This window comes from Penicillium psychrosexuale (genome assembly GCF_028828465.1).
Source record: "Penicillium psychrosexuale strain IBT 29551 chromosome Unknown utg000003l, whole genome shotgun sequence".
Classification (NCBI taxonomy): Eukaryota; Fungi; Ascomycota; class Eurotiomycetes; order Eurotiales; family Aspergillaceae; genus Penicillium; species Penicillium psychrosexuale.
This window is the reverse complement of record NW_026643188.1, coordinates 3,094,511-3,120,383: the sequence shown is the minus strand read 5'-3', so window position 1 is coordinate 3,120,383 and position 25,873 is coordinate 3,094,511. Positions and strand designations below refer to the sequence as shown.

Sequence of the window (25,873 nt, the reverse complement as noted above, 5' to 3'; positions counted from 1 at the left end):
TTCCCAGCCCCACAACTTCCGTTCATACGTCCAAGGACTCTTTTACCCTCGCACTCGGTTCTCAAACGAGTATACGGACTACGTAGCCCCACTAGTGAGATTGATCGACGCAACCACCATCCTACTAGAAACACGTGCAATGTCCGTCTCCTTCCTTTGAACAGCCTATTATCTTACTAGTGCCGACTGCCAGGGACCTCCGTTATCCACCCTACTTTGTCGTTTCCCAGCGGGACTAGCACTCTTCAAGATCGTTACTACATGCAGACAATGTCAGTCCGGAGGATCATGAGTTACGGTTTTGTTTCTACTTGTAGCAACCCCCCAGCGGAGATCCGGGCGACATGTAGCCAAGAACACTCCAGTAGCATTCCGCCTATATAAAAGACAACAAGACGGGATATCTGCTTTGTGGAGATGAACATGTTTTGAAGACCCATCATCTCGGCCTTCCATCGACCTGGCCTTCTCATTCTTTACACATTGAGCCGGCTTTTGTTTTCTTTTCACCACCAAAAAGCAACAGACCAATCTATCACAATGGCCGAGACCGAGCAGCGTCAGCTCGCATATTGGCTGGAGCAGCTCGAGGGAAGCCAGCCCGCCGAGCTGCTCTGCGACAAGCCCCGGCCGGCCATCTCCTCTGGCAAGGCGCAGGTCCACCACTTCGCCCTCGATGACCAGCTTTCCCAGGAGCTCCAGGCCTTCTGCCAGACACACCAGGCCACTCCCTTTATGGTGCTCCTCGCCGCTTTCAGGGCGACGCATTACCGCCTCACCGGTGTCGACGATGCCACCATTGGCACACTCATCTCCAACAACACCAACCTCCTATGCGTTCGCACCACCGTCGAGCCAGAGGACTCGTTCCATGCTCTCGTCCAGCACGTCCAGCAAACCAACAGCGCGGCCTCTAGCAACCGTGATGTCACCTTCCAGAAGATCGTCTCGCAGCTGCGTCCCGGCGCCGCTAACCGGTCCCGTAACCCGCTCGTTCAGACTATATTTGCAGTTCACTCGTCAGGAGATGCCAACAGCCCACGGCTCGACGGTGTGACGGTAGCCACGTCCAAGTTTGACATTGAATTCCATCTCATCCAGGAGGCTCAGCGCATGAGTGGTCACATCATCTTTTCGGATGATCTGTTCGAAGCTTCGTCCATCCGCTTCGTCGAGTCCGTCTTCACTGAGGTCCTCGGCCGTAGCCTCAAGACACCCGAGGCCCTCGTCTCGACACTGCCTCTCACCCAGGGTCTCTCAGCACTGGCCGATATGGGCCTCACAGATGTTGCGCGCACCGATTACCCGCGCGACTCCAGCGTCGTCGAGCTCTTCCGAGGACAGGTCTCTCTCAGCCCCAACGCCGTTGCCGTCAAGAACGCATACTCGTCTTCTAAGCTCACATACGCGGAGCTAGACCGACAATCGGACCAGCTCGCCCACTGGCTGGTCCAGCGCGGGCTTGCCCCAGCGACCATGATTGCAGTGCTGGCGCCGCGGTCGTGCGAGACAATTGTGGCCCTGTTGGCCATTCTCAAGGCCAATCTGGCCTATTTGCCTCTCGACGTCAACGTTCCCGTTGGCCGCCTCGAGAGCATCCTCTCTGCGGTCCAGGGAGACAAGCTCATCCTTCTCGGCACCGGCGTCACGCCTCCCGCTCTGCAGCTCAATGACGTGAGCTTCCGCCACATTGCCCAGGTCCTGGACGAGCAAGGCCAGCTCTTCGCTGGCGCTCTGCCGACGCCAACGGCTTCTAGCCTCGCATACGTCATGTTCACGTCCGGGTCAACGGGCAAACCCAAGGGTGTCCAAGTGGAACATCGCGGCATCGTGCGCCTGGTGCGCGAGACCAACGTGGCCTCCAAGACGCAGTCAAGTGGCAACATTGCGCACGTTGCCAACCTGGCCTTTGACGCCGCGACGTGGGAAATCTACACGGCGCTGCTCAACGGCGGCACGCTCGTCTGCATAGACTACATGACGGTCGTCGACCCGGTCACTCTGGGACGGGTGCTGCAGCACGAGGCCGTGCGGTCCTGTATGCTCACGCCTGCTCTCCTCAAGCAATGCCTTGCCATCGCGCCATCTGTTCTCTCCGGCTTGGAACTACTCTTCGCTGCCGGAGACCGCCTCGACCCACGCGATGCTGCCCAGGCCAAGGGTATCATTAAGGGTGACCTCGTCAACGCCTACGGTCCCACCGAGAACACCACCTTCAGCACCATCTACAAGGTCCCGGCCAACGAGAAGTGTGTCAATGGCATGCCCATCGGCGTAGCCATCAGCAACTCGGGCGCCTTCGTCATGGACCCGGAGCAGCGCCTTGTACCTCCTGGCGTCATGGGTGAGCTCATCGTCACTGGCGACGGTCTCGCCCGTGGATACACCGACGCGGGGCTCAACAAGGACCGCTTCGTGCATGTGGTCATTAACGGCGAGTCTGTCCGCGCCTACCGTACCGGTGACCGAGTGCGCTACCGCCCTTTGGACGGCATGATCGAGTTCTTTGGCCGTATGGACTTCCAGGTGAAGCTCCGTGGTCACCGCGTTGAGTTGCCCGAGATCGAGCATGCTCTTCTGCGCAGCGAGTCTGTCAGCGATGTCGTGACTCTGGTACACCAACCTGAAGGCGAGCCGGCGGAGCTTATTAGCTTTGTCACTATTCAAGGTGATATTGCGGATGCCGCTGCTCAGCAGGCCTCTCAGGACCAGAAGGACGCCGGCGACGACGGCCGACTCGAGAACCAGGTCGGGTCTTGGAGGGATCTGTTCGAGAATGGCACCTATGCCGACATTAATACAATCGACACCACCAAGGTCGGCAGAGACTTTATGGGTTGGACGTCCCAGTACGACGGCGAGCTCATCGACACCGTCGAGATGAACGAGTGGCTAGATGACACCATACGCTACATAAACCGCAATGGCGGACAGCCACGCAATGTCCTGGAGGTTGGGACCGGTACGGGTATGATCTTGTTCAATCTCATCGACAACCTTAACAGCTATGTCGGGCTTGACCCGTCTGCGTCTGCCGCTGCTTTCGTCAACAAGATGGCCCAAGCAAGGCCTGCCTTGGCTGACAAGGTCGATGTGCGCGTCGGCACCGCCATCGACGTCGACTCCCTGGGCGAGCTTAACCGCCCGGACATGGTGGTGATTAACTCGGTGGCACAGTACTTCCCCACGCAAGAGTACCTCTCCTCGGTAGTGGACAAGTTGCTGGCCATTGACGGCGTGGAGCGCATCTACTTTGGCGACATGCGCTCCTGGGCCATCTACCGCGACTTCTGCACGACCAGGGCCCTGCACCAACTAGGCTCCTCTGCCACCAAGGAAGCAGTGCGACGCGAGCTGGCGGAGAAGGCTGAGGAGGAGGAGGAATTCCTCGTCGACCCGGCCTTTTTCACCAAGTTGATGAGCCGCCTGCCAGAGATTGTCGAGCACGTTGAGATTCTTCCCAAGCGCATGAAGGCCACCAACGAGCTGAGCTGCTACCGTTTCGCGGCCGTCATCCACAAGCGCCAGGCCGGTCAGTCCAAGACTATCCAAGTGATCAGCGAGGACGCCTGGGTCGATTTCAAGGCCAAGCAGCTGGATCATGCTGGCTTGTTAGGCCTCCTGCGGGCGTCCTCGGCCGCCTCTACAGTTGCCGTGAGCAACGTGCCCTACAGCAAGACCATTCTCGAGCGCCACATCGTCGACTCGCTTGACGACGAGACCGAGAAGGCAGCCGACTGGTTCTCGTCACAGCGTGAGGCTGCCGAGCGCTGCCCAGCCCTATCGGCTTTGGACCTGGCTGAGCTAGCTGAACAGGCTGGCTTCAAAGTCGAGCTGAGCTGGGCGCGCCAGCGTTCCCTTCGCGGCGGCATGGATGCCGTCTTCCACCGCGTCGACGGTCTGCGCCCCTTGTTCCGCTTCCCGACTGAGCACGAGGGCCGGTCCAAAGAGTCTCTGACCAACAGTCCCCTGCGCCGTCAAGAGGCCCAGGTAGTCGAGGCTCTGCTCAAGACAGCGCTGCAGGCCTCGCTGCCCAGTTACATGATCCCTGCACGCATCACTGTGCTGGACAAGATGCCCATCAACGCTAACGGCAAGGTGGACCGCAAGCAGCTGGCCAGACTGGCGAGCGTGTTCGCCAAGGCGACCAGGGGCTCTCGCCAGATCGTGGAGCCGCGCACAGACTTGGAGCGTGCCGTGTGCGAGGAGCTCTCGAGCGTGCTCAACGTCGATGCCGTCGGCATCACCGACAACTTCTTCGACCTTGGCGGCCATTCGCTCAAGGCCCCGCGTGTTGCCGCGCGCATCAACCAGCGCCTGAATGCAACTATCCTCCTGCGTGACGTGTTCGCCTACCCTGTGGTTGCTGACCTGGCCAAGAAGGTTGGCGAGTCGCTGAGCGATTCGCTCCAGGACAAGCTGGACCAGGACTCAGGCGAGGACTCGGCCATTGAGATTGAGGACGAGGAGGAGCTGCTGACCATGTCGCTGGCCACCAAGCTGCGACACTTCAACTCTGTTGCCCGTCCGCAGTGCGTCAAGGCGCTAGGTATCGCCAGCGAGGACATCGAGGAGGTTCTGCCCGCCACCGGTGTCCAGACCCGCATGCTCGTCTTCGTCGAGGAGGCCGAGGAGATGAACATCACCAAGCCCTGCATCGAGCACTTTGTTTACCACGTGCCCGACGAGCTCGACCCCGCCCGCCTTGAGCAGGCCATTGTCGACGTCACCAAGCGCCACGATGCCTTCCGTACCGTCTGGGTGCAAGTCGAGCACCCCCTGAGCCCCTACGCCCAGTGCATCCTCAACCCTACGCACCCCCGTGCCCAGCTGCCCATGGTCCACAGCATCGTGCACGAGTACGACACCAGCCCGGATAGCCTCTGGAAGCAGACCATCGGCAACGCCCAGCGCAGCGCCGAGGAGTACATCCGTCTGGACCGCGTCGGTGCCGTTGTCCAGGTCGTGCGCTCGGCCGACAACAAGCACCACGTCCTCATCTTCTCCCTCTTCCACCTCATCTACGACGGTATGAGTCTCGACTTCCTACGCCGCTCGTTTGCGCAGGCGTACGAGGGCGTTCCTCCCAGCAACCTGCCCGCGGTCGGCATGCGCCTCCCCGTCGAGGAGCACTACAGCACCGACTGGCTTGCTACCAGCATGTACTGGATGAAGCGTCTCGCCGGTGTGGCGCCCTTCAAGGCTGGCCAGACGGTGCTCAAGGGTGCGATTCCCGGACAGTTCACATCAATCCGTACCACCCAGGACACCGCCTGCGAGATCCTCGAGTCCTCTATCAGCTTGAACGAGCTCTTCTCCCTCAGCAAGACCGCCAAATTCCCCTCGCCCATGGCCATTGTTCAGGGTGCCTGGGCCATGACACTGGCGCAGACTCTCGTCAAGGCCAAGAGCGCTGGCCAGGAGCCTTCCACAGCCAACCTCGACGTGCAATTTGGCAGCGTCTTCCACGGCCGCCACAGCCCTGAGGCCCTCCGCTGCGTGGCCCTGATGCTAGACGTCCTCCCCACACGCATCGTCTTCTCGGACGCGTACAAGGGCGAGGAGAAAGGCGGGCCCAAGAAGCGCACGCACCGCGAGATCTGCCAGGAGCTGTTCACGCAGTACGTCGACTCCCTGGGGTACTCGGAGATGCCCTGCCCCACCATCGACTTTGCCAAGCTGACGCGCCGCTTCGACAACACTATCATCCTGCAGGCCTACCCCAAGGAGGAGGTCGATGTCGACGCCAGCGGGCTGCCGAAGACCAGCATGGAGACCTTGCCCGGGTTCACCCGCGAGGAGCACCTGCAGGCTCCCTGGAAGGAGACCAACCACGGCTACCCGATCTTGATGGAGCTCTGGCCCGGGCGCGACAGCGAGGACGACAAGTTCCGCCTACGCTGCACCTATAACAAACGCTGGCCGGGCTACGAGTTCATGACCCAGGAGTGGGCCCAAGGCTTGCTGCTGACCCTGAACCACGCGCTCGATCAGATCTTGCACAACCCTGATAGAGAGTTTGACCCTGTGAGACTTGTCGAGGCAAGACAACAGTAGATGTTTATAATGAGTGGTGAACTGGGATGATTCTATCCCTTAAGAATCCTGTATATAATTTGGAAATTCGGTTTAGATGTTTGGCTTTGGGGACCGACTGTTTTATCCTTTTTTTCGGTGATGATGCTTCTTGTTCTTCTTGTTTTCTCTGTCTTGTCAATTTGTCATGGTTGCGACTATTAGCTTGCTTCATTTCTAGTTCAATTAGATCTTCGCCATTCAATTTCATCTCTGAAGAGTTCAAAGTGCAGTTGTGCATTGCGTGCTATATATTTTTACAAACCTCTTGATATGCTGCATTCTTTATTCAATGCACCAATGTGCTGTTTATTGCAATAATACGTCCTATCGGATGCCGAAGTACTAAAATTACGTCAAACAACGCCGTTGCAAGTGGTGCAGCTATTCCTCTTTGCCCGTCTGGATTGCTGCCTCTAGATAAGACCTACCCCAGAGTAAGCAACTGCAGCACCATCATCACCCCGTTCCGATTTATGTTACCTATGCAAGATTGCAATGCCTCTTGTGGATCTTGGGCAACTTTCTTCAATCGATATTGATGTTATTTATCATAAGGTTGGGTACTTCTGTTCATTTGTAAATGAACCCCATTTTGCTCATCGCGAAGGAAGTAAGAATGTGACGTTTTGCAGTTGGGCAATTATCTCACAAGATTTAGTGCTTGGTGTCAATTCTAAGAGAGGTAAAATACCGTGAATTCTCCGCAGTTGGTGGTTATTCAGCACCCACCCACATTGCTGCGGTAATTGTCATATAATTTGGATCAATCTCGGATTAACTGGGATGTAACATTCAGTTGATAGCCCCTGGATTATTCAACATACATAGGGACATCGAAAATCGAGAGATAGAATCAACCCTTCGTGCGTCAATTGGCTTTTCCTCGATACTATGTACGGTGTATGCTCTATATGAAAAGAATCCAACCGCTGAGCCAGTGGCCATGCAGTCCAAATGCATCGTAGTGCTCCAGTCGAGAAATCCACCAGGCTGCCCCAGCCGGGACCTATTCAGCCGTGTTGGCGTACTCATTGATGTTGATTTGACGCTCAGGAAGGCCGTAGCTCTTCAGAAGCGCTGTCAAGGTGCCGCTTGTGTCTTGAAGATCATTGTCTCAATCACCCGTCCCTCCTTCCAAGTGATATGCGTACTGCTCTGGAATAGTATCGTTGCCTGCAATCTGGGCCAGCCAATTGGCCCACTAGGTGTTGCCAGCCACGGGGCGATAAGCAAGCGTAGGCCTAGAGAGTGAACTCGATCAAAGCCGGCGTCTTCACTATATCTGCGTATTAGCAACTCGCCCAGGTCTCTTAAAAAAGAATCACTTACCGAATAATTTTGTATGTTCGAATATATAAGTCGAACCACTGCTGCTGGGAGCGAACCCAGAAGTTCTCAATGTCTGGTTCATCCCAAATGTCCCAAACAAGCCCGTCGAGAGCACTGTGTGCCTTGAGATCGGACATCAAAGTTCTCACAATGATGTCATATTTTGACCAGTCTCCGTCGTCGCCAGGCCAGTTCATCGCTGTATGAAATATCTACATTCAAATGATGCTTCCATACTATCCACTCAATGGTGGACGGAGGTTGCTTGATTGAACAAGGTTAGCGAAATCATCTGCCTGCGCAAGACCTGCTTGGCAGCTGATTCTGCGCAACTGGGCGGCAGTCCACGCACGGGTCTCGTGGCTGAGGTTGTGCATGCAGCCCACAGTGAGGAGAACCCAGCAGGCAAAGTAGCCGCCGGCGGCCGAGCCAGCGCTGTTCTGGGAGCGCTCGTGCTGCTGCTGCTGCTGCTGCTGCTCCTGCGCCGGGGAAGTGGCGTAGCCCATGAGCTGGGGCACGGAGGCGAGCATCTCGTCGCGCAGGCGGACGATGGTCTGGGTGGCCTGGTGCAGGCGGTCGGCGTGATTGTTGGCAAAGAACCAGTTGCTGTCGGTGTTAGCGCCGCGGAGGAGGAGGTGGCTGATGGCATGGTTGGCGAGGATGCGGCAGATGCGCATGCCGTTCCAGACGGAGGCGATCCAGACATCGTGGTAGATGTGGTTGACGTCGCGCCGGATGCGAGTCCGATCGTAGCTGTTGCTGGACGAGTTGGATTTGTCGGTGAACTGCCACTCGGAAGGGCACTTGGAGAAGGCGCTCTCGAGGCGGTAGTCAATCTCGAGCACCTGTGAGAGGCAGCGCTCGAGGTGCTCAATGGAGATGTTGGCACCCTGGAGAGGACCGGAGAGCGTGGAGGTAGAGGCGGGGGAAGAACCGGAGGCAGTAGAGGGGGAGTTGGAGGAATCGGAAGGGGCGGCGGGAGCGGAGGAGGAGGTGCCGGAACAGTTAGGAAAGAACGAGTAGCCGCCCGGAGAAATGTGCTGGTAGAGATCCAGAAGCTCGACCACGCCGCTGCAGGCGACCCAGTAGGGATCCGAGACGCTGATGGCGTTGCCGGCCTCGATGCGCAGCATGCGTAGGCTCGAGGGCATGGGGGAACCGGCGCGCAGGCAGTTGGTGAGGAGCTGGGAGAAGACATCCTTGAAGATCTGCTGGCCGGTCGAGGTGGAGAACTGGGAGCGGCCGCGCAGGTTGAGGAGCGAAGTGGCACCCTCAATGTGGTGCTTCCAGCCGTCGATAGAGGCCCTGCTGAACTCGTAGAGGGCGAGGAGGAGGACAGAGACGATGGTGCTGTCGCGACGGGCGGCCTGGGGGTCGGCGAGGGCGAGATTGACACGCTCCATGGTGCGGGTGTACATCATCATGGACCGGGTTAACAGGTCGGCCTGGCTAGTGGTGCGAGCGAGCCCACTGAAGCCGACAGCCAGAATGGCACCCTCGAGCATGTCATTGCCGCCGTCGTCTTGCGCCAACATGGCCGGAGCGTAGTCGAAGAAGCCCGAGGAGGGACCGGACTGCCGAACGACATAGCGAGAGAGGAAGAAATTGAGACCGGTGATGACGAGAGGCAATGAGAAGGGACGCGCTATGACCTCGGGCTGACTGCTGGTGAAGTTGTTGTGTCCTAGCCGTTGGCGGTTGCCCCGGTTGCTGCCGTCATCAGGGGACTGATCGAGAGCCACATCGTCGCCGCCTACGCTAGAAGCGCCGACACGGGAACGACGCCCAGACGCGGAGGCAGGAACAGAAGCAGCGGATCCAGGATCGTCGCTTGATACCGGCATGGCGCTGGGCGAGGCATCCTGGTGGAGGGAGAAGAGCCCAGTCTCGTCCGGATTGAAAGGGTCGTGGAAGCTCATCGACTCGGGCATGAAGCTGCCGCCGGCGAACATCCCGGCTCCGACATCGAAGTCGCTCATGTCCAGCATGGTCTCGTCGACGACATCGGAGGAGCGGCTGACGTGATAGTCCGGTGCGGAGGTGTTTTGTTGTTGGTTCTGTGCCTGTGGGCGGTCGGTTGGGATGGCCGTCGAAGTCCTCTTGGAGACTTTTGAGCGGGCGCGGTTGATGACCTGGGTGCTCTCATCGCGAAAGATGAGGCTTAAGGGATCTCGGTACCCGGGGCATTTCTGACCCGTGCGCCAACATTGGCCGCATTCTGGGACTGCTTTATCGCACTTTTTTTTTGTTAAGGTTAAATGTGAGCCAACATGTCTTTTTTTCACTTTTTTTCCCTGATGATTTTCTGTCTTTGGTAAAGGGGCGCAAACAGTAATGACTTACTCTTCTCTTCTTGGCGCGACAATTGCTGCAACTCGTTGAAGGACGACCGCAGTAGACCATGATGGCGATTCTACCAAGTGGTGATGATGATTGTGGATAGATAAACGGACCGACTTAGTACGTGGATAAGAGAGAGGGGACCGTCCCATTCCGCGTGGAGACAAGGTAAGGCTGGATAAGGTGAATGCCAAGTTCAACGATACGGGTCAAAAAGGACGGGAAAGAGAAAGCAAGACGAGACGATTTGAAGGCGAAAAACGCTGTGCCTAACTACACCACACAATTTATTAGCGCCCGGTGGCTAGGCCGGAAGGGCAGCTATCGTTGATCTACTATACATGTCCTAATATATACAGTACTGTGTCTCCTTAGAGCTTACGTGTGCTTAAGTACAATAGTTAAAAGTCAATTTTCTTCTGCTTCGGGCTTGGTTTGAAGGACCCCGCGTAGCAGCAAGTATTTAACTACTACTCATCAAATAAGTTTGCTGTCAGTATATAGCCTTAAGACTATCGCTACTTACCCCGTAAAACGGCCTTCCCCTTAAGGCCCTTAATAGAGTCGCGTAAAAACCAAATACCCAAAAAAGCTAAGCAACGGCTTATGTTACGATCTGGCATCTGGTGGAGCCGAAGTGGGTCTGGGGGGTCAGTGTCTTCCTAATCCGGAAGCGAACGCAAGCGAGGACATTCGAGTTTTGCATCGTTTGTAACCACTTGACAGCCTCGTAGATTCCCTTTTCTTTTCTTTCCTCTTCATACTTGTTATTCCGTTAGAAAATGCACTTCTTTCATTGAGATAAAACTCGGCGCGTAACAGCTGATACCTAAAAGTTCGATACTACTAGTCCACCTCGTAAACCAGCTTGAACCCGCTGACCTCCTTTCTCCGAATCATCTCCAATCCTTCTAGGATACCAAGAAACCCACCCGGCATGACCTTGACAGGGTGGTTCTTGAGCTTGCCCTCGAGCAGATGCTTCTGGGCGCCGCCGTAGAGCTCGTCAGCAAAGATGCGCGTATCGGGGTCCGTGTCCCGCCCGTAGGGGGCCACCCAGCCACTGCCGCGACCCTTGACGGTGGAGCCCAGGATCCAGTCGGGCTTGACAACCTTGCGAGTGGCCTGCGCCTCGGGGTACGGGTCCAGTGCCGTGTAGCGGCCGCCGGCGCGGCCAATGGCCTCGTAGCACAGCTTCATGGACGAATTGACGGTGATGCAGTCGAGGGTGTAGGCCAGGGAGTTCTTGGTGTAAGACCTGATGTCCTTGGCGCAGTCGGCGGACCGGTAGTCAAACGTCTTCTCGGCGCCGTAGGAGAGGACCAGCTCCTCGTGCGACGGCGAGCAGGTGGCGATGGGCCGGAAGCCCGCCAGCTTGAGCAGCTGCAGGGCCATGGTGCCCGTCGAGGTGCTACCCCCGTTGACGAGGACGTGGGGCGGACTGGCGGCCGAGTTGGGCGCGGTAATTGACCCGGGCACCTTCATGGAGCGAAACAGGGCAAGGCCTGCAGACGACAGCGACGTGCCCATGCAAGCGGCATCGGTGAAGGACATGTCATCCGGCAGACGCAGAGCCTGGGTGGCCACGGTCGAGGCGTACTGGCAGAAGCCGCCGCCGCTAGGTCTCTTACGGTCCATGCTGTCTGCGGTGCCCAGTACCCGGTCCCCCAACTTGAGGTCTTGCCTGGTGACACCGGTGCCAATGGCCACGACGACGCCGGCAAAGTCGAAGCCGAGAATGGCGTCGGGCACAGCGAAGCCCTTGGCCATCTTGGAGTCGACGGGGTTGAGGGCTAGCGCGGCCGTCTTGACAAGCACGGAATCCGGCTCCAGGTCGATTACGGGCACATCCTGCGAGATGCGGAGAGTACCCTCCTCGTCAGCGGCGATGATGGCGGTCTGCCTCTTGGGGATGGAGGCGGCCATGGTGACAGATGGTGGTGGTAACATTGCTGCTGGAAGTATGGGAATATTCTTGTAGTCGTCGTAAACCATTGACAGCATTGAACTCGTACCTAATGTCTTAATAACAACAATATCGACATGTATTTTCACGCGGTAGTTGCCGACTGCAATATCTATTTACACAGGCGCGATCTTGTACAAGTGGCTTGGGGCGGGCTGAGATGGAGAAAAAGGGCAACCTCTTCTCTCTTCTCTCTTCTGGGGATTGGCTTGAGAGGTCAACATCACCGTCCCGTCCGGCCGTCGCACTGTCCCTTTACTCTATCCAAACAACTCCACATTCCTATTATGGCAAGTCAAGAGATGGCCGCACGTGGTGGTAAGGAAAAGGATGAAGCTGTCGTCTCAAAGGAGAAACAAAACGCCAGGGCGGGATATATGGCCAAAAGCGAAATAGTTGTGTGGGGAGGTCGCCGGGACAAGAGTGCGTGTACCTCTACCTTGATGGCGTGTTAATGAGAATCACATTTGGACGTTGCTTGATTAAGACAAGCACCGATGACACGCGGCTGACAATCCATCGGGGCGGGAAAATAGATCCATATTGGGTATTAGGGAAACCCGTGTTGAAGGTGAAGAATAGGTGGGTGGTGGATGGATCGCTGGCACGGAGGCATTTAATTTCCGACGCATGGTTTTACAATTAGCACTTGTAAGCCTCAAAACTCTCATCGGATTTGGCCCCAATAATCCCGTTGTATTTGGCCGCTAGACTGCATTCTCCCCTGTGACCAATTGCTTTGAAGCGTACATACTTATATACGTTATACGTATATACGTGTATGCTCATTATCGCCAGGGATGCTATTATCGACACTTGGCCCGGCAAGGCCCTGCGCTTCTTGGCAGAGGCACGGTTCGGATCTACCCACGATGCTAAATCGTACATCCAGACAGCCGGAGTGTCATGCCAAGGCTTATCTATGTAGATCGCCTGGGCAGGGGTAAGCCCCCACACATGCCGGTCACACACAACCCTATTCGCTCGCCTTTGCCCGTGTCTCGTCGGTCCCACAAGGCGAATGTCAGAGCTAGCAGCCAGGTAATGGTGCGGCCGGGGAAGACAAGCCCAACGCAGCCTTGCCTCGTGGATTCCTCTGCCGCAGGTACTTCACAAGCCAGTTCGAGACCATATCTCACCTGCACGTTATACTGCGAGTCGCTTAACATTGAACATCCGAATTAGGAAGCTTTGAAAGAGACAATATTGAGGGAAGTTCACAAATTAGAACTAATAGATTACTTTTACGAGATCGGTGGGGCGCGGAGGCACAGATATTCGGCTAACTAGATCTGTCGTTACAGGTATCATCTAGTTCCTGGGCCAGTGCTTTCTTCATCGGGATACCACCTCCACAATCAAAGGGGTCCCCACGGAAGGTCAAGGGCTCACATCAAGGCGAGCTCTTGGGGTAAGCCAGCAGAAATTTGCCAAGGCGAGAGCATGGGTTCGCTCAATGGAGACCCGATCTGAAGCCGTCAGGTTCAAATATAAAACCTATCCATCATGGCATCTCAGCTCGTCCGTCAATCTTGGTCGTCAGCGCTTGCGGCTTCAGCCCTTTCCCCTCCATTCAACATTGTCTGGTCTGATACCTGTACCAAGTCTCACCAGGCCTACCAAATCTTATCAAGTCTTTATCAAGTCTTACCGAGTCTATTTGTGCCTTTTGATTCGAGTCTAGCTACTTGAACATCTTTGATTCTATTCAATTCCATTTACCAGACAAGTCAAGTAATATACACACCCCATCTATATCCCTATTGTCCATCGACCCCGTCAAAATGTCTCCTTCACACAACGAGCCCATTGCCATTGTTGGCAACGCCTGTCGATTCCCTGGGGATGCCACATCTCCTTCCAAGCTATGGGAACTGCTCAAGGAGCCCCGTGAGGTGGCCCGGCCCATCGACCGTTTCGCGGCCTCGAGCTTCTACCACCAAAATGGTCACTACCACGGTGCCAGCAACGTCCGCGACGCTTACCTCCTCTCCGAAGACCCCCGCTACTTCGATGCCCAGTTCTTCAGCATTCCCCCTGGTGAGGCCGACTCCATTGACCCCCAGCAGCGCACAGTCCTCGAGACTGTGTACGAAGCCGTCGAATCCGCTGGCCTGCTGCTCGAGGACCTGCGCGGCTCAGACACGGCCGTCTACGTCGGTGTCATGTGTGACGACTACGGCAACATTTGCTACGTCGACCAGGAGGCGATTCCCACCTACGCCGCCACTGGCACGGCCCGTAGCATTCTGTCAAACCGTGTCTCTTTCACCTTCGACTGGCGGGGTCCGTCGATGACTATTGACACGGCCTGCTCGTCGTCCCTGGTCGCTATCCACCAGGCTGTTCAGGTTCTGCGCAGCGGAAACTCCAACGTCGCCGTGGCCGCCGGTGCCAATTTGATTTTCAGCCCGAGTATGTGCCTCCTAACAATCCCCCTTGCTACAAAAATGCTTTATGAACTTTGCTAATCTTCGGATCAAAGACATGTTCGTCGCCGAGTCGAACCTTAACATGCTTTCCCCCACGGGCAAGTCCCAGATGTGGGACGCCAACGCCAACGGCTACGCCCGTGGTGAGGGTATCGCCGCTGTCATAATGAAGCGTCTCTCCGACGCAATCCGCGACGGTGACCACATTGAGTGCGTCATTCGTGAGACGGGCTGCAATCAGGACGGTCACACTCCCGGTATTACCATGCCCAGCCAGGAGGCTCAGACCAAGCTGATTCGCGACACCTACCGTCGTGCCGGCTTGGACCTGAGCAAGCCCGAGGACCGTCCTCAGTACTTTGAGGCTCACGGCACTGGTACCAAGGCTGGTGACGGCGTCGAGTCCAAGGCCATCTACCACGCCTTCTTCCCCGAGGGTCAGACCACTGATGAGAGTCTGTGGGTTGGCTCCATCAAAACCATCATCGGCCACACCGAGGGTACCGCCGGTATCGCCGGTGTCATAAAGGCCTCCCTTGCCATCCAGAACAAGACCATCCCGCCAAACTTGCACCTCAAGACCCTCAACCCGGAGATTGTCCCGTACTACGGCAAGCTGCAAATCGCCAAGACTGCGCAGGACTGGCCCATGCTGCCCGCCGGCGCCGTTCGCCGTGCCTCCATCAACTCCTTCGGTTTCGGTGGCACCAACGCTCACGCAATTATTGAGGCGTATGAGCCCGAGGTCTCTCCCGTGCAGGCTGAGGCTGCGGCCAAGGCTACTATCGCCTTGCCCCTCACTTTTTCCGCCACCTCGGAGAAGTCTCTCACCAACCTCATGGCCAAGTACCTAGAGTACCTGACTGAGAACCCCGATGTCGACCTCATCAGTCTGGCCTTCACCCTGCACGACCGCCGTTCCACCTTTGCGTACCGCAGCCACATTGCTGGTCAGTCGGTGGAGGAAATCTTGCCCAAGCTACAGAACGCTGTTGAGGAGCAGCAATCTGGCAACTTGGCCAGCATCGTCCGCGGTATTTTGGCAAAGAAGAACCTGCTCGGTATCTTCACTGGTCAGGGCGCTCAGTGGGCGACCATGGGTCGTGAGCTGATCCGCGCCTCCAAGATCGCCCAGGACATCATCGGTAAGCTCGAGCAGTCCCTCGCCGAGCTCCCTGCCTCTGACCGCCCGTCCTGGTCTATCATGGAGCAGCTGATGGCTGACCCGGCCCAGTCTCGCATTGCTGAGGGTGAGCTGTCCCAGCCGCTGTGCACTGCCGTTCAGATCGTCCTGGTCGAGGTGCTCAAGCTGGCCGGCATCAATTTCGATGTCGTCGTCGGCCACTCCAGTGGTGAGATTGGTGCCGCGTACGCCGCCGGATTCTTCAACGCCACTGATGCCATCCGCATTGCCTTCTACCGTGGTCGCTACGCCTTCATGGCGAAGGGTCCTGAGGGCCAGAAGGGTGGTATGTTGGCTGTTGGTACCACTCTTGAGGATGCTCGCGAGCTTGTCGAGCTCCCCGCCTTTGAGGGTCGCGTCTCTATCGCCGCATACAATTCCGACGCCAGCATCACCCTCTCCGGTGACCTTGACGTCATTGAGGAGGTCAGGGAGGTCTTGGACGACGAGCGCGTCTTCAACCGTCAGCTCAAGGTTGACACCGCGTACCACTCGCACCACATGATCCCCTGCTCCGCCAAGTACTATGAGGCTCTTGACAACTGCAGGGTTCAGATCCTCAAACCCTCTGGTGAGACCAAGTGGTACTCGTCTGTGTACGACGGCAAGCTCATGGAGCCTTGCGAGGAGCTCAAGCACATTTACTGGGTCGACAACATGGTCAACATTGTCCTGTTTGCTCCGGCCCTCAAGTCTGCTCTCAACAATGCCGTACCTCAGCCCACCCAGGTCATTGAAGTCGGTCCGCACGCCGCCCTCAAGGGTCCTGCCTCTAACGTTATCGAGGAGGTGGTCAAGGCTGCGCTGCCTTACACCGGCACCCTTGCTCGTGGTCAGAACGACGTCAATGCCGTGGCCTCCACCCTCGGTTACCTCTGGGCTCAGTTTGGCCGCAGCTCCGCCGACTGGAAGGGTTACTCGCAGGTCTTCTCCTCGAGCATTCCTACCATTCTCCAGGAGCTGCCTAGCTACCCCTGGAACTACGACCGTCTTTTCTGGTACGAGGCTCGCAAGTCGCGTGTCAACCGCCTTCGTCAAGACCCCGCTCACGTCCTGCTCGGTACACGCACCGACTCCGTCAACGAGCGCGAGTACCGCTGGCGCAACTACATCAGCTCTAAGGAGATCCCCTGGCTCTCCGGCCATAGCATTCAGGGCCAGACCTTGTTCCCTGCTGCTGGTTTCCTCGTGATGGCTGTTGAGGCTGCTCGCGTCGTCGGCCGTGACCAGGCCATCCACGCCATTGAGCTGCAGAACTCCCAGATCCACCGCGCCCTGGCTATCAATGAGGACAAGGGTATCGAGACACTCTTCACCCTGTCTAATGTCAATTGTGTCCAAATGGGTGCAGGCACCTCTACTGTCACTGCCAACTTCGCTTGTGATGCCTGCCTCCAGAAGGGTTCTGATGTCTTCACCTCCATCGCCAGCGGTAAGCTTATCATGAGCCTCGGCACTCCCTCTTCCTCGGTCCTGGTCGAATACCCCAAGGAGACTGGCCTCGGCATGCTGGACGTCGACTGTGAGGAGTTCTACGCCTACCTCGCTTCCATCGGCTACAACTACGCCGACCTCTTCAGGGGTATCACCTCCATGAGCCGATGCTGCGACTTGGCTCAGGGTGAGATCATCACCTCTACTGCCAGCCAGAGCGGCCCCATGAACGAGTTCCTATTGCACCCGGCCACTCTTGACGTTGCCTTCCAGGCCATCTTTGCCGCCATCAGCTACCCCGGAGACGGTGCACTGTGGGCTCTGCACATCCCCACCACTATCCGCCGCGTCGTCATCAACCCTGTCATCTGTCCGATGAACGGTGGTCTTGACGAGAAGGTCCGCTTCTCGGCTACTTCCAACCGCGCTGATGACGGTACGTTCTCCGGTAGCGTTGACATCTTTCCTGTCCACAGCGACTACTCGCTGTGCCAGGTTGAGGGAATGGGGGTCAGCCCCGTGGCTCCCCCTACGGCCAAGGATGACCGCCACATGTTTGGCCACACCAGCCGCTGGCTCAGCACTCCTGACGCCGAGGCCGTGGCCAAGCCTGTCTCAATCACCACCGAGCAGGAGAAGGATCACCAGCTTCTCGACCGTCTCGCGCTTCAGGAGCTCCGGAAGATGGTTGTCTCTGGTAAATCCGAGCACGCCCATCTGCGCACCTGGGCCCAGGGTGTCCTCAAGGTTGATGGTACCGACGCCTCCACTGAGCATAATGACAGCTCTAGCGTCACTGTTGGCGAGGCTTTCGCTGCCGATCTTGCTGTCCTGAAGGCTCTTGGCTCTGGCGAGCCCGGCTTGCTGAACAAGTTCTACTCCTCGGCGTTCGGTGCTACTGAGGCTCGCAGCTCCTTGATCTCGCTGGTTCACCAGATCTCCCGCCGCTATCCTCACATGCGTATCATGGAGCTCAGTGCTGGCAACGGTGCCGCTACCAAGCCTCTCCTGGAGACTCTCGGTGCCTTGTGCTCCGCCTATACCGTCACTGACTCGACTGACGAGCACTTTGCGGCCCTGAACAAGGAGCACGGTGATGACCTCTTCACCCAGACCCTCGACTTGGGCCAGGGCCTCGAGGAGCAGGGATTCTCCGCCGCCAGCTTTGATCTTATCATTGCCCCCGCCGGCCTCCACAATGTACAGGACCGTGCTCAAACCATCCAGAAGCTGCGCTGGCTTACCAGGCCTGGTGGTTTCCTCTTTTTCCAGCAGATCACCAACGCCAGTGCTGCCCACGTCGGCCTGACCGTGGCCAGCTTGGCGTCGCAGACTGAGGTTCCCGAGCTGTCTGAATACGATGCTCTGCTTCAGGACGCTGGCTTCTCCGGCATTGACTCTGTCACTCCGGACTCTGTCAGCCCCTTCAGCGTCTTCGTGTCTCAGGCCGTCGACGCTCAAATCAACGCCATCCGTGCTCCTCTATTTGCCGGTAACAAGACCACCATTGACCATATTCTCCTCATCGGTGGTCGCCGCTTCCAGACCTCTCGCCTGATCGAAAACATCAAGAACACCCTCGCCCCATACTGCGGCAACATCATGTCGATCCAGAGCATGCGCGAGTTCAAGTCGTCCCTGCTGGCGCCTAGGCCTCTCGTGCTTTCGCTCACTGAGCTCGACGAGCCCTTCTTCCAGGACCTGACCGACCAGAAGTACAAGGCCCTGCAGACTCTGTTCTTCCGCTCGCATTACATTGTCTGGGTCACTCGCGGTGCAAACGGCGACAACCCTTACGCCAACGTTATGAAGGGTGTCGTCCGCTGCTTACTGATCGAGATTCCTCACCTTCACTGCCAGATGTTCAACATCGAGGGCAAGGGCAAGATCAACCAGCACGCCACCGTCCTGGCGGAGCAGCTGCTGCGCCTGCACATTGCCGACGGTTGGAAGGACAAGATCCCCACGTACAGCGCTTTGTGGACCTCGGAGCGCGAGCTGATGCTTGCCGATGACAAGCTCCACATTACTCGCTACGACTCCGAGGCTGAGCTCAATGACCACTACAACGTCTTGCGCCGTCGTGTCGTGGCTGAAGTCTCCACCGCTGACCGCGTGGTTGCCATGACCGCCGACAAGATGCTCTAGCAGTTCTGCCTCAACCCCCAGGCTCCCATTGGTACCGAGGAGGCCAAGGTCACCGTCAACGTCGAGAAGTCCCTATCCACCGCCTTCAAGGTTGGCGACCTCGGCTACTTCTACCTCAGCATCGGCTCCAACAAGGAAACTGGCGAGACTGTCCTCGCGCTGACTGACCAGCACCAGTCTCTTCTCACCGTTTCTGAGTCCCGCCTCCTGACTGTCAATGTCGCTGCCAGTGAGCGTTGCACCCTGCTCGTTTCTGTCGGTGCCACACTCCTTGCCTCGGCTCTCCTCGAGAAGTCCACTGCCAGCGACAGACTCGTCTTCCACGAGGCGCCCACCGTTCTGGCCGAGCTTCTCCGCGAGAAGGCCCGCAAGACCGGCGCCCAGGTCGTCTTCACTACCACCGACAAGGAAACCACTGGTTTCTGGCAATACGTCCACACTTACACTCCCGGTCGCGAGCTGAGCAGGCTGGTGCAGGCCAACACGAGCCTTTTTGTCAACTTCTCTCCCGCCAGCGAGGGTAGGGGGGTTGTCAACCGCCTTAAGGCCCAGCTGCCGTTCCGCGCTCGCTGTCGCACTCTTTCAGACTACCTCCCTTCGCAGTCCGTCCTTTACTCGGACACGACCGAGGCTCAACTCGCCAAGGCCCTCAAGGACGCCTATGACAAGGCTGTATCTGAGGCCTCGCCGGTTGCCTTTGACCAGGTTGCCAATATCTTTTTGCAGCAGCTTGCCACTGACCAGACTCTCAGTAAGCCCCTGACCACCATAGACTGGACTGACCCTACTCCTTTCCCTGCCAACTTGACCCTCGCTATGGACGAAGTGCGCTTCCGCTCTGACCGCACCTACTTCCTCGTCGGTATGACTGGCAGCTTGGGTTTGTCCACCTGCGAGTTCATGATGGAGCGCGGCGCCAGGCACTTTGCCCTGTCCTCCCGTCGCCCTAACATCGACCAGCGCTGGCTGGAAAAGGTCGAGACCAACTTTGGCGCCTCGGTCAAGGCGTACCCGCTTAACATCACCAATCGCGAGAGCCTGCAGGGCGTGTACAAGGAGATCTGTGCGACCCAGCCCCCGATCGCGGGTGTGGCCAACGCCGCCCTCATCATGCGCGATAGTCTCTTCATGGAGTCCAACGCGACCACCATGAACGAGGCTCTGGGCCCCAAGATCGACGGTACCATCTACCTGGACGAACTGTTTGCCAACGTCGATCTCGGCTTTTTCATCCTCTTCTCCTCACTGGTGTACATCACTGGCAATATTGGTCAGACCTCCTACGCTGCCGGCAACGGCTTCATGGTAAGCTTGGCCCACCAGCGTCGCCAGCGCGGCCAGTGCGCCAGTGTCATGAACCTGGGTGGTATAAACGGTATCGGCTACATCACCCGTACCGACCACAACATTCTCAACCGTCTCGACATCATGGGCTACGGTATCATGTCCGAGCTCGACTACAAGTACTTCTTTGCCGAGGCGGTCATGGCAGGTCCTCCCGACTCCGGCCGCGACCCCGAGGTCTCTGCTGGTCTCAAGTTCGTCAACCCCAAGACCGACAAGAACCCGCCCAAGTGGTGGGAGGACCCCAAGTTCAGCCACTACGTCATTGACAAGAGCGCTCGCGAGGGTGGTGAGGTGGGCGCTGAGGGTGCCCTGTCCACAAAGGCCCAGCTGCAGGAGGCTGCTACCGAAAAGGACGCCTTCAACATCATCATGACGGCCCTACAGGCCATGCTTCACAAGAAGCTCGACCTGCCACCCTCGGAGAGCGTCCTGTCCGATGTCGCCATTGTCGAGATGGGTGTCGACTCTCTCGTCGCCGTCGACATGCGCTCTTGGTTCAGTAGCGAGTTTGATCAAGACATCCCCATCATCAAGATTTTGGGTGGTGCCACTCTTGCTGACCTAGTCGAGGACACTGTTGTCAACCTGTTACCGTCCATTGCCCCCAACTTGAGCGGCGCCGCCGCTGCCGAGGAGGAGCGCAAGGCAGAGACCGAGACACCTGCTGAGGCTGCTACCGCTGCTCCCTCTGACGTTGAGCCTATCTTTTCTGATGATGACAGCCCTGCCACCACCGACATTGACGATGGCTCTGTGACTAGCAGGTCTACCGCCGACGAGAAGGTCGAGTCTGACGCTGGCCCTGCTGCGCCGGCTGTCGTTCGTCCCGACTTTATCCGCGTCGAGAAGATGACCCACGGCTGCTCTCGCTTCTGCTTCCTCCGCCAGTACCTCGAGGATGCCAGCTGCTTCAACATCATTGTCCGCACGCGTCTTACCGGTCAGGTTGATGTGGCTCGTGTCCAGGAAGCCGTCTGCAAGGTCGGTGCCCGTCACGAGGCCCTGCGTACCGCCTACTACGTGGACGAGGAGGGCGAGCCCATGATGGGTGTCATGCCCAACTCCAAGCTCCGGCTCGAGGTCAGCAAGATTACCCACGAAAGCGAGGCCGAGAAGGCTCACAAGGAGGTGTCCAAGTACAACTTCGACATCGAGAACGGTGAGGTCATCCGCATACAGCTGCTGACTGTCGGCCCCCACGAGCACCACCTCATCTTCGCCGTCCACCACATTGCCATTGACGGCTTCTCCTTCAACCTTATGATCCGCGACATGGACATGTTCTACCAGGGCAAGCCCGTGCCCCAGATTGCCACGCAGTTCACGGACCTGGCCATCCAGCAGCGCAAGGACATTGAGAGCGGTCGCCTGCAGGACGACATTGTCTTTTGGAAGAAGAACTACACCACGCTGCCCGACCCTCTGCCTCTCTTCCCCTTCCCTGGCGTCGGCGCCCGTCTCCCGCAGACCAAGTACGAGCATGAGGAGGTCGAGATGGTGCTCGACTCGGCGATTGCGCAGAAGATCCGCACCCTCTGCCGCCAGAACCGCTGCACCACGTTCCACTTCTTCCTCGCTACCTTCCGCCTCTTCCTCACCCGCTGGCTCGAGATTGACGACCTGTGCATTGGTATCGCCGATGCCAACCGCAAGGACATCAAGACCCTGGCCACCGTCGGTTTCCTGCTGAACCTGATCCCTCTCCGCTTCGGCGGCCTCACAGGGAAGGAGACCTTCTCCACCCTCCTCAACGCCGCCAAGCAGGCCTCATACTCTGCCCTCAACCACTCTGCCCTGCCCTTTGACCTGCTGCTGCAGGAGCTCGAGGTACCTCGCTCCTCCTCCCACAGCCCCCTGTTCCAGGCTTTCCTCGACTACCGTCAGCTCTCCCTGAAAACGCCTCCCATGCTCGAGTCCCAGACCGAGGGTGAGAGCGACTTCGGTGCCACCGCCTACGACGTCGTTCTCGACGTCACTGACGAAGCCGCCTCGGACATCACCATCAAGTGGCAGACACAGAAGTCACTGTACAACGGCCGCCACACCCAGGCCATGATGGACAGCTACATGCACCTGCTGTACCACTATTCCAAGGGTCCTGCCGGCTCCATCGCATCCGCTCCCCTCTACCGGGACGAATATGTCACGGCTGCCATTGAGGCTGGACGTGGTAAGTATCAGATGAACTGTCCCCTACACCTACTATTACTGAGCCCCGATTAACTGTCTTGTCTTTTTCTGTGTAGGTCCCCAGTTTGACAGCCAGTGGCCCGAGACCCTGTCCCTCAAGGTCGACCAAGTCTCTGCCCAGTTCCCCAACGACATTGCTCTGCGCGACGGCCTCGGCGACTCCATGACTTACAAAGCCATGGACCGCACCCTCGACCAGATCTCCGAGGAGCTCGTCCAGGCTAACATCCAACCCGGTGACAAGGTCGGTGTGTTCCAGCAGCCCTCGGCCATGTGGATCTGCTCCTTGCTCGCCATCTGGCGCAGCGGTGCCGTCTACGTGCCTCTTGATCCCCGCAACGGCCTGCCCCGTCTGGCGGCCACTTGCAGTGTTGTCGAGCCCAGCTCCGTGCTCTGCGACAGTTCCACTGCCGCCGATGTCGCCCAGCTCGCTCTCCCTGCCGACGCCAGCACCATCAATGTTGACCGGGTCCGCAAGGCCAACGACTCTCCCGCTCGCCGTCCCAACTTGTCCAAGGGTGATTCGTCTGCCATCATCGTCTCCAGCAGTGGTTCCACCGGTGTCCCCAAGGGTATCGAGGTCCGCCACCTGAGCTTGCTCAACCTCTTCGAGGGTGACAGCCTGACCTGGAACCTCGGCCGCCCCATCGTCGTTCAGCAGAGCGCCTATAGCTTCGACATCTCTCTTGACCAGATCTTCACCTCTCTCGTCAACGGTGGCAACCTCTACGTCGCTTCCCAGGCCCAGCGCTCCGACCCCCAGGCCATGGCTGAGCTCATCGCCAATAACAAGATTACCTACACCATGGCCACCCCGTCCGAGTATTCTAACTGGATCAACTACGCCGCTCCCACTCTGTCCAAGACCACGAGCTGGCGCCGCGCCAATATTGGTGGTGAGGGCTGGAACGCCACCCTGCGTGACTCCTTTGCCGCCCTCAACCTGCCCAACCTCAAGATCCAGAACTGCTACGGTCCCGCCGAGAACAGCATATGGTGCACTCGTCAACCCATTGCCTACCCTGCCGAGTCTACTCTCATCCCTGCCGGTCCTGCTCTTCCCAACTACTCCTTCTACATTGTGGACAAGCAGCTCAATGTTGTTCCAACCGGAGTCCAGGGTGAGATCCTCATTGGGGGTGCCGGTACCGCCGTCGGCTACTACAAGCGCACCGACCTGACCAACGAGAAGTTCATCGAGGACAAGAACGCCTCCTCTGTTCACGTTGCCAAGGGCTGGAACCGCGCCTACCGCACCGGCGACAAGGGTTACCTCATGATCGACGGCACCCTCGTTGTCCTGGGCCGCATCACTGGCGACACCCAGATCAAGCTTCGCGGTTTCCGTATCGAGCTTGAGGACATCGAGGCCACCATTGTCCGCGCCTCCAACGGCGTTCTATCTCGCGTCGTTGCCAACTTGCGCCGCGAGGGTCAGGAGAGCTACCTGGTCGGCTTCGTCGAGTTTGCTGACGGCTACTTGACCGACCAGCAGAAGACCTACCTCGCCCAACTGCTTAACAAGGTGCCCTTGCCCCAGTACATGAAGCCCAACATGCTCGTCGCACTTGACCGCATCCCCCTGAACTCCCACGGAAAGGTCAACAGGCTGGCCATTGCCACCATCCCTGTCAAATCCCAGCTCGATGATGCCGAGATCTCTATCGAGGTCACCGATACTGAGAAGGCGATCTGGGAGCTCTGGCAGGAGATCCTGCCCCAGTCTTTTATGGATGGTGTGGTCATCAACTTGAACCACGACTTCTTTCAGCTCGGAGGTAACTCCTTGCTTACTGTCCGCCTCCAGTCTCGCATCCGCGAGGCTTTTGGCATCGTCGTTCCTCTCTTCAAGATCATCGAGTCCAGCAAGCTCTCTGCTTTGGGGGCCCTCCTCGATAACCTCTTGGCCAAGTCTGGCATCAACTGGGACCTCGAGACTGCCCTCATAGATGACATGCTCCAGATCTCTCCCGCTGACGCCTTCTCCACCACCCGCAAGAACGCCCAGCCCCTGACTGTCATCCTCACCGGTGCCTCTGGTTTCATTGGTCGTCATATCTTGGAGCGCCTCATCCAGGACCCCAAGATCGGCAGCGTCCACTGCATTTCCCACCGTCCTCTGTCTAACGAGCTGCCCCACCGCCAGAAGTTCAACGCCGTCGTCGCCTCCTCTTCCAAGATCTTCGTACACGAGGGTGATCTGAACGCTCCTCGCCTCGGCCTGTCCGAGACCGAGTTCGCCACTCTCTCCCAGCAGGCCGACATGATCATCCACAGCGGTGCCAACCGGTCTTTCTTCAGCACCTACGATCAAGTCCGGGCCATCAACGTCCAGTCCACCAAGGAGCTCGCTCTCATGTCTGCCGCTTCTCTGCGTGACCACCGCCGCGTCGTTCCCTTCCACTTCCTCTCTGGCACTGAGGCCGCCACCATCGAGCCTGCTTCGGACGGCTCTCAGGGCTACGTCGCCTCCAAGTGGGCCAGCGAGCGCTTCCTCGAGAAATACGCCGATCGGCTGCGCCTCCCCGTCCACATCCACCGCCAACTTCCCGTGCCCGAGGGTCGTGAGGCCCAGGGCGAAGAGCTCGACCAGATCCTCCAGGAGTTCGTCGATGTCGCCGCCAAGATGACCGAGCTACCCAACTCGACCACCTGGGGCGGTCACTACGACCTGATCCCTGCCGACCGTCTGTCTTGCGACATTGTCGGCCACGCCTTCACGGCCCTAGCCTCGACCGACAACCAGATCTCCAGCGACAACGTCAAGCAGTACTTGCACCTGAGCTCCGTCCGCATGGACATTGCCAAGGTTGTCGAGAAGCTGGGCTCGCTGCCTGAGTACGCCCAGAGCGGCCGGCCCAAGATCCCGGCCCACGTCTGGGTCGGCAAGGCCAAGACTGCCGGCTTCCGCTACCAGTTCAGCACCATGAACATGGTCCTGCAGGATGCCGAGGGCAAGGGCCTCGCTACGCTGTCGCGGTAGAGTGTTGACCATTCTATCTGGCGTATTTGTTCTTGTATATAGCTTCATTCATCATTCTCCCTGTTTTTTTCCTATGCCTAAAATCCTCATGTTTACGTTAGCTTTTGCTTTGGCGTTATAAAAGACTTGGTACAAAACTTTTCCTCTCTTCTGCAGTGAATGCCTTAAAATGTAATGTCTCGTAAGTTCTACATTGCTTTCAAGTTTGACTTTGCTTTCAAGCACAATGTGTTTAATATGATCTGAGAAGCTGGAGATATCGAATTATCCAATCCTTTGGCTGCGTGACGGCAAAGACTTTAAACATCTATTCCAAATTGTCTCCTAGCTTCACTACAACAACGTCTTGGCCACAGTGAGTATCGTTCATCATCCCAATTCTGCTTTTTTCGTAAGTAATGAAGGCTGCTCTTAGGTAAGAGTGGGTGTAAAGCTATCTCGTC

General features: G+C 57.6%; 5 protein-coding genes across 5 annotated transcripts; 2 read left to right on the top strand and 3 right to left on the bottom strand.

Moving 5' to 3' along the window:
• Positions 1 to 540: 540 nt before the first annotated feature.
• N7518_005083 (uncharacterized protein) lies at positions 541 to 6,057 on the top strand (the record flags this gene model as incomplete). The annotated part of the gene is made up of 1 exon (XM_057186010.1): positions 541 to 6,057. The coding sequence occupies one exon, from the start codon at positions 541 to 543 to the stop codon at positions 6,055 to 6,057; it is 5,517 nt and encodes a 1,838-aa protein (XP_057042780.1).
• Positions 6,058 to 7,158: 1,101 nt separating this feature from the next.
• N7518_005082 (glycoside hydrolase family 39 protein) lies at positions 7,159 to 7,604 on the bottom strand (the record flags this gene model as incomplete). The annotated part of the gene is made up of 2 exons (XM_057186009.1): positions 7,159 to 7,354; positions 7,408 to 7,604. 2 exons carry the CDS (start codon positions 7,602 to 7,604, stop codon positions 7,159 to 7,161), a joined length of 393 nt encoding a protein of 130 aa, XP_057042779.1.
• A 39-nt stretch (positions 7,605 to 7,643) lies between these two features.
• N7518_005081 (Zn(II)2Cys6 transcription factor) lies at positions 7,644 to 9,810 on the bottom strand (the record flags this gene model as incomplete). The annotated part of the gene is made up of 2 exons (XM_057186008.1): positions 7,644 to 9,644; positions 9,751 to 9,810. 2 exons carry the CDS (start codon positions 9,808 to 9,810, stop codon positions 7,644 to 7,646), a joined length of 2,061 nt encoding a protein of 686 aa, XP_057042778.1.
• Positions 9,811 to 10,593: 783 nt separating this feature from the next.
• On the bottom strand, positions 10,594 to 11,742 carry N7518_005080 (zinc-binding alcohol dehydrogenase family protein; the record flags this gene model as incomplete). The annotated part of the gene is made up of 1 exon (XM_057186007.1): positions 10,594 to 11,742. One exon carries the CDS (start codon positions 11,740 to 11,742, stop codon positions 10,594 to 10,596), a length of 1,149 nt encoding a protein of 382 aa, XP_057042777.1.
• Positions 11,743 to 13,497: 1,755 nt separating this feature from the next.
• N7518_005079 (uncharacterized protein) lies at positions 13,498 to 25,430 on the top strand (the record flags this gene model as incomplete). Its single annotated transcript, XM_057186006.1, has 4 exons — positions 13,498 to 14,128; positions 14,199 to 18,880; positions 18,932 to 22,427; positions 22,504 to 25,430. The coding sequence occupies 4 exons, from the start codon at positions 13,498 to 13,500 to the stop codon at positions 25,428 to 25,430; spliced, it is 11,736 nt and encodes a 3,911-aa protein (XP_057042776.1).
• Positions 25,431 to 25,873: the final 443 nt, after the last annotated feature.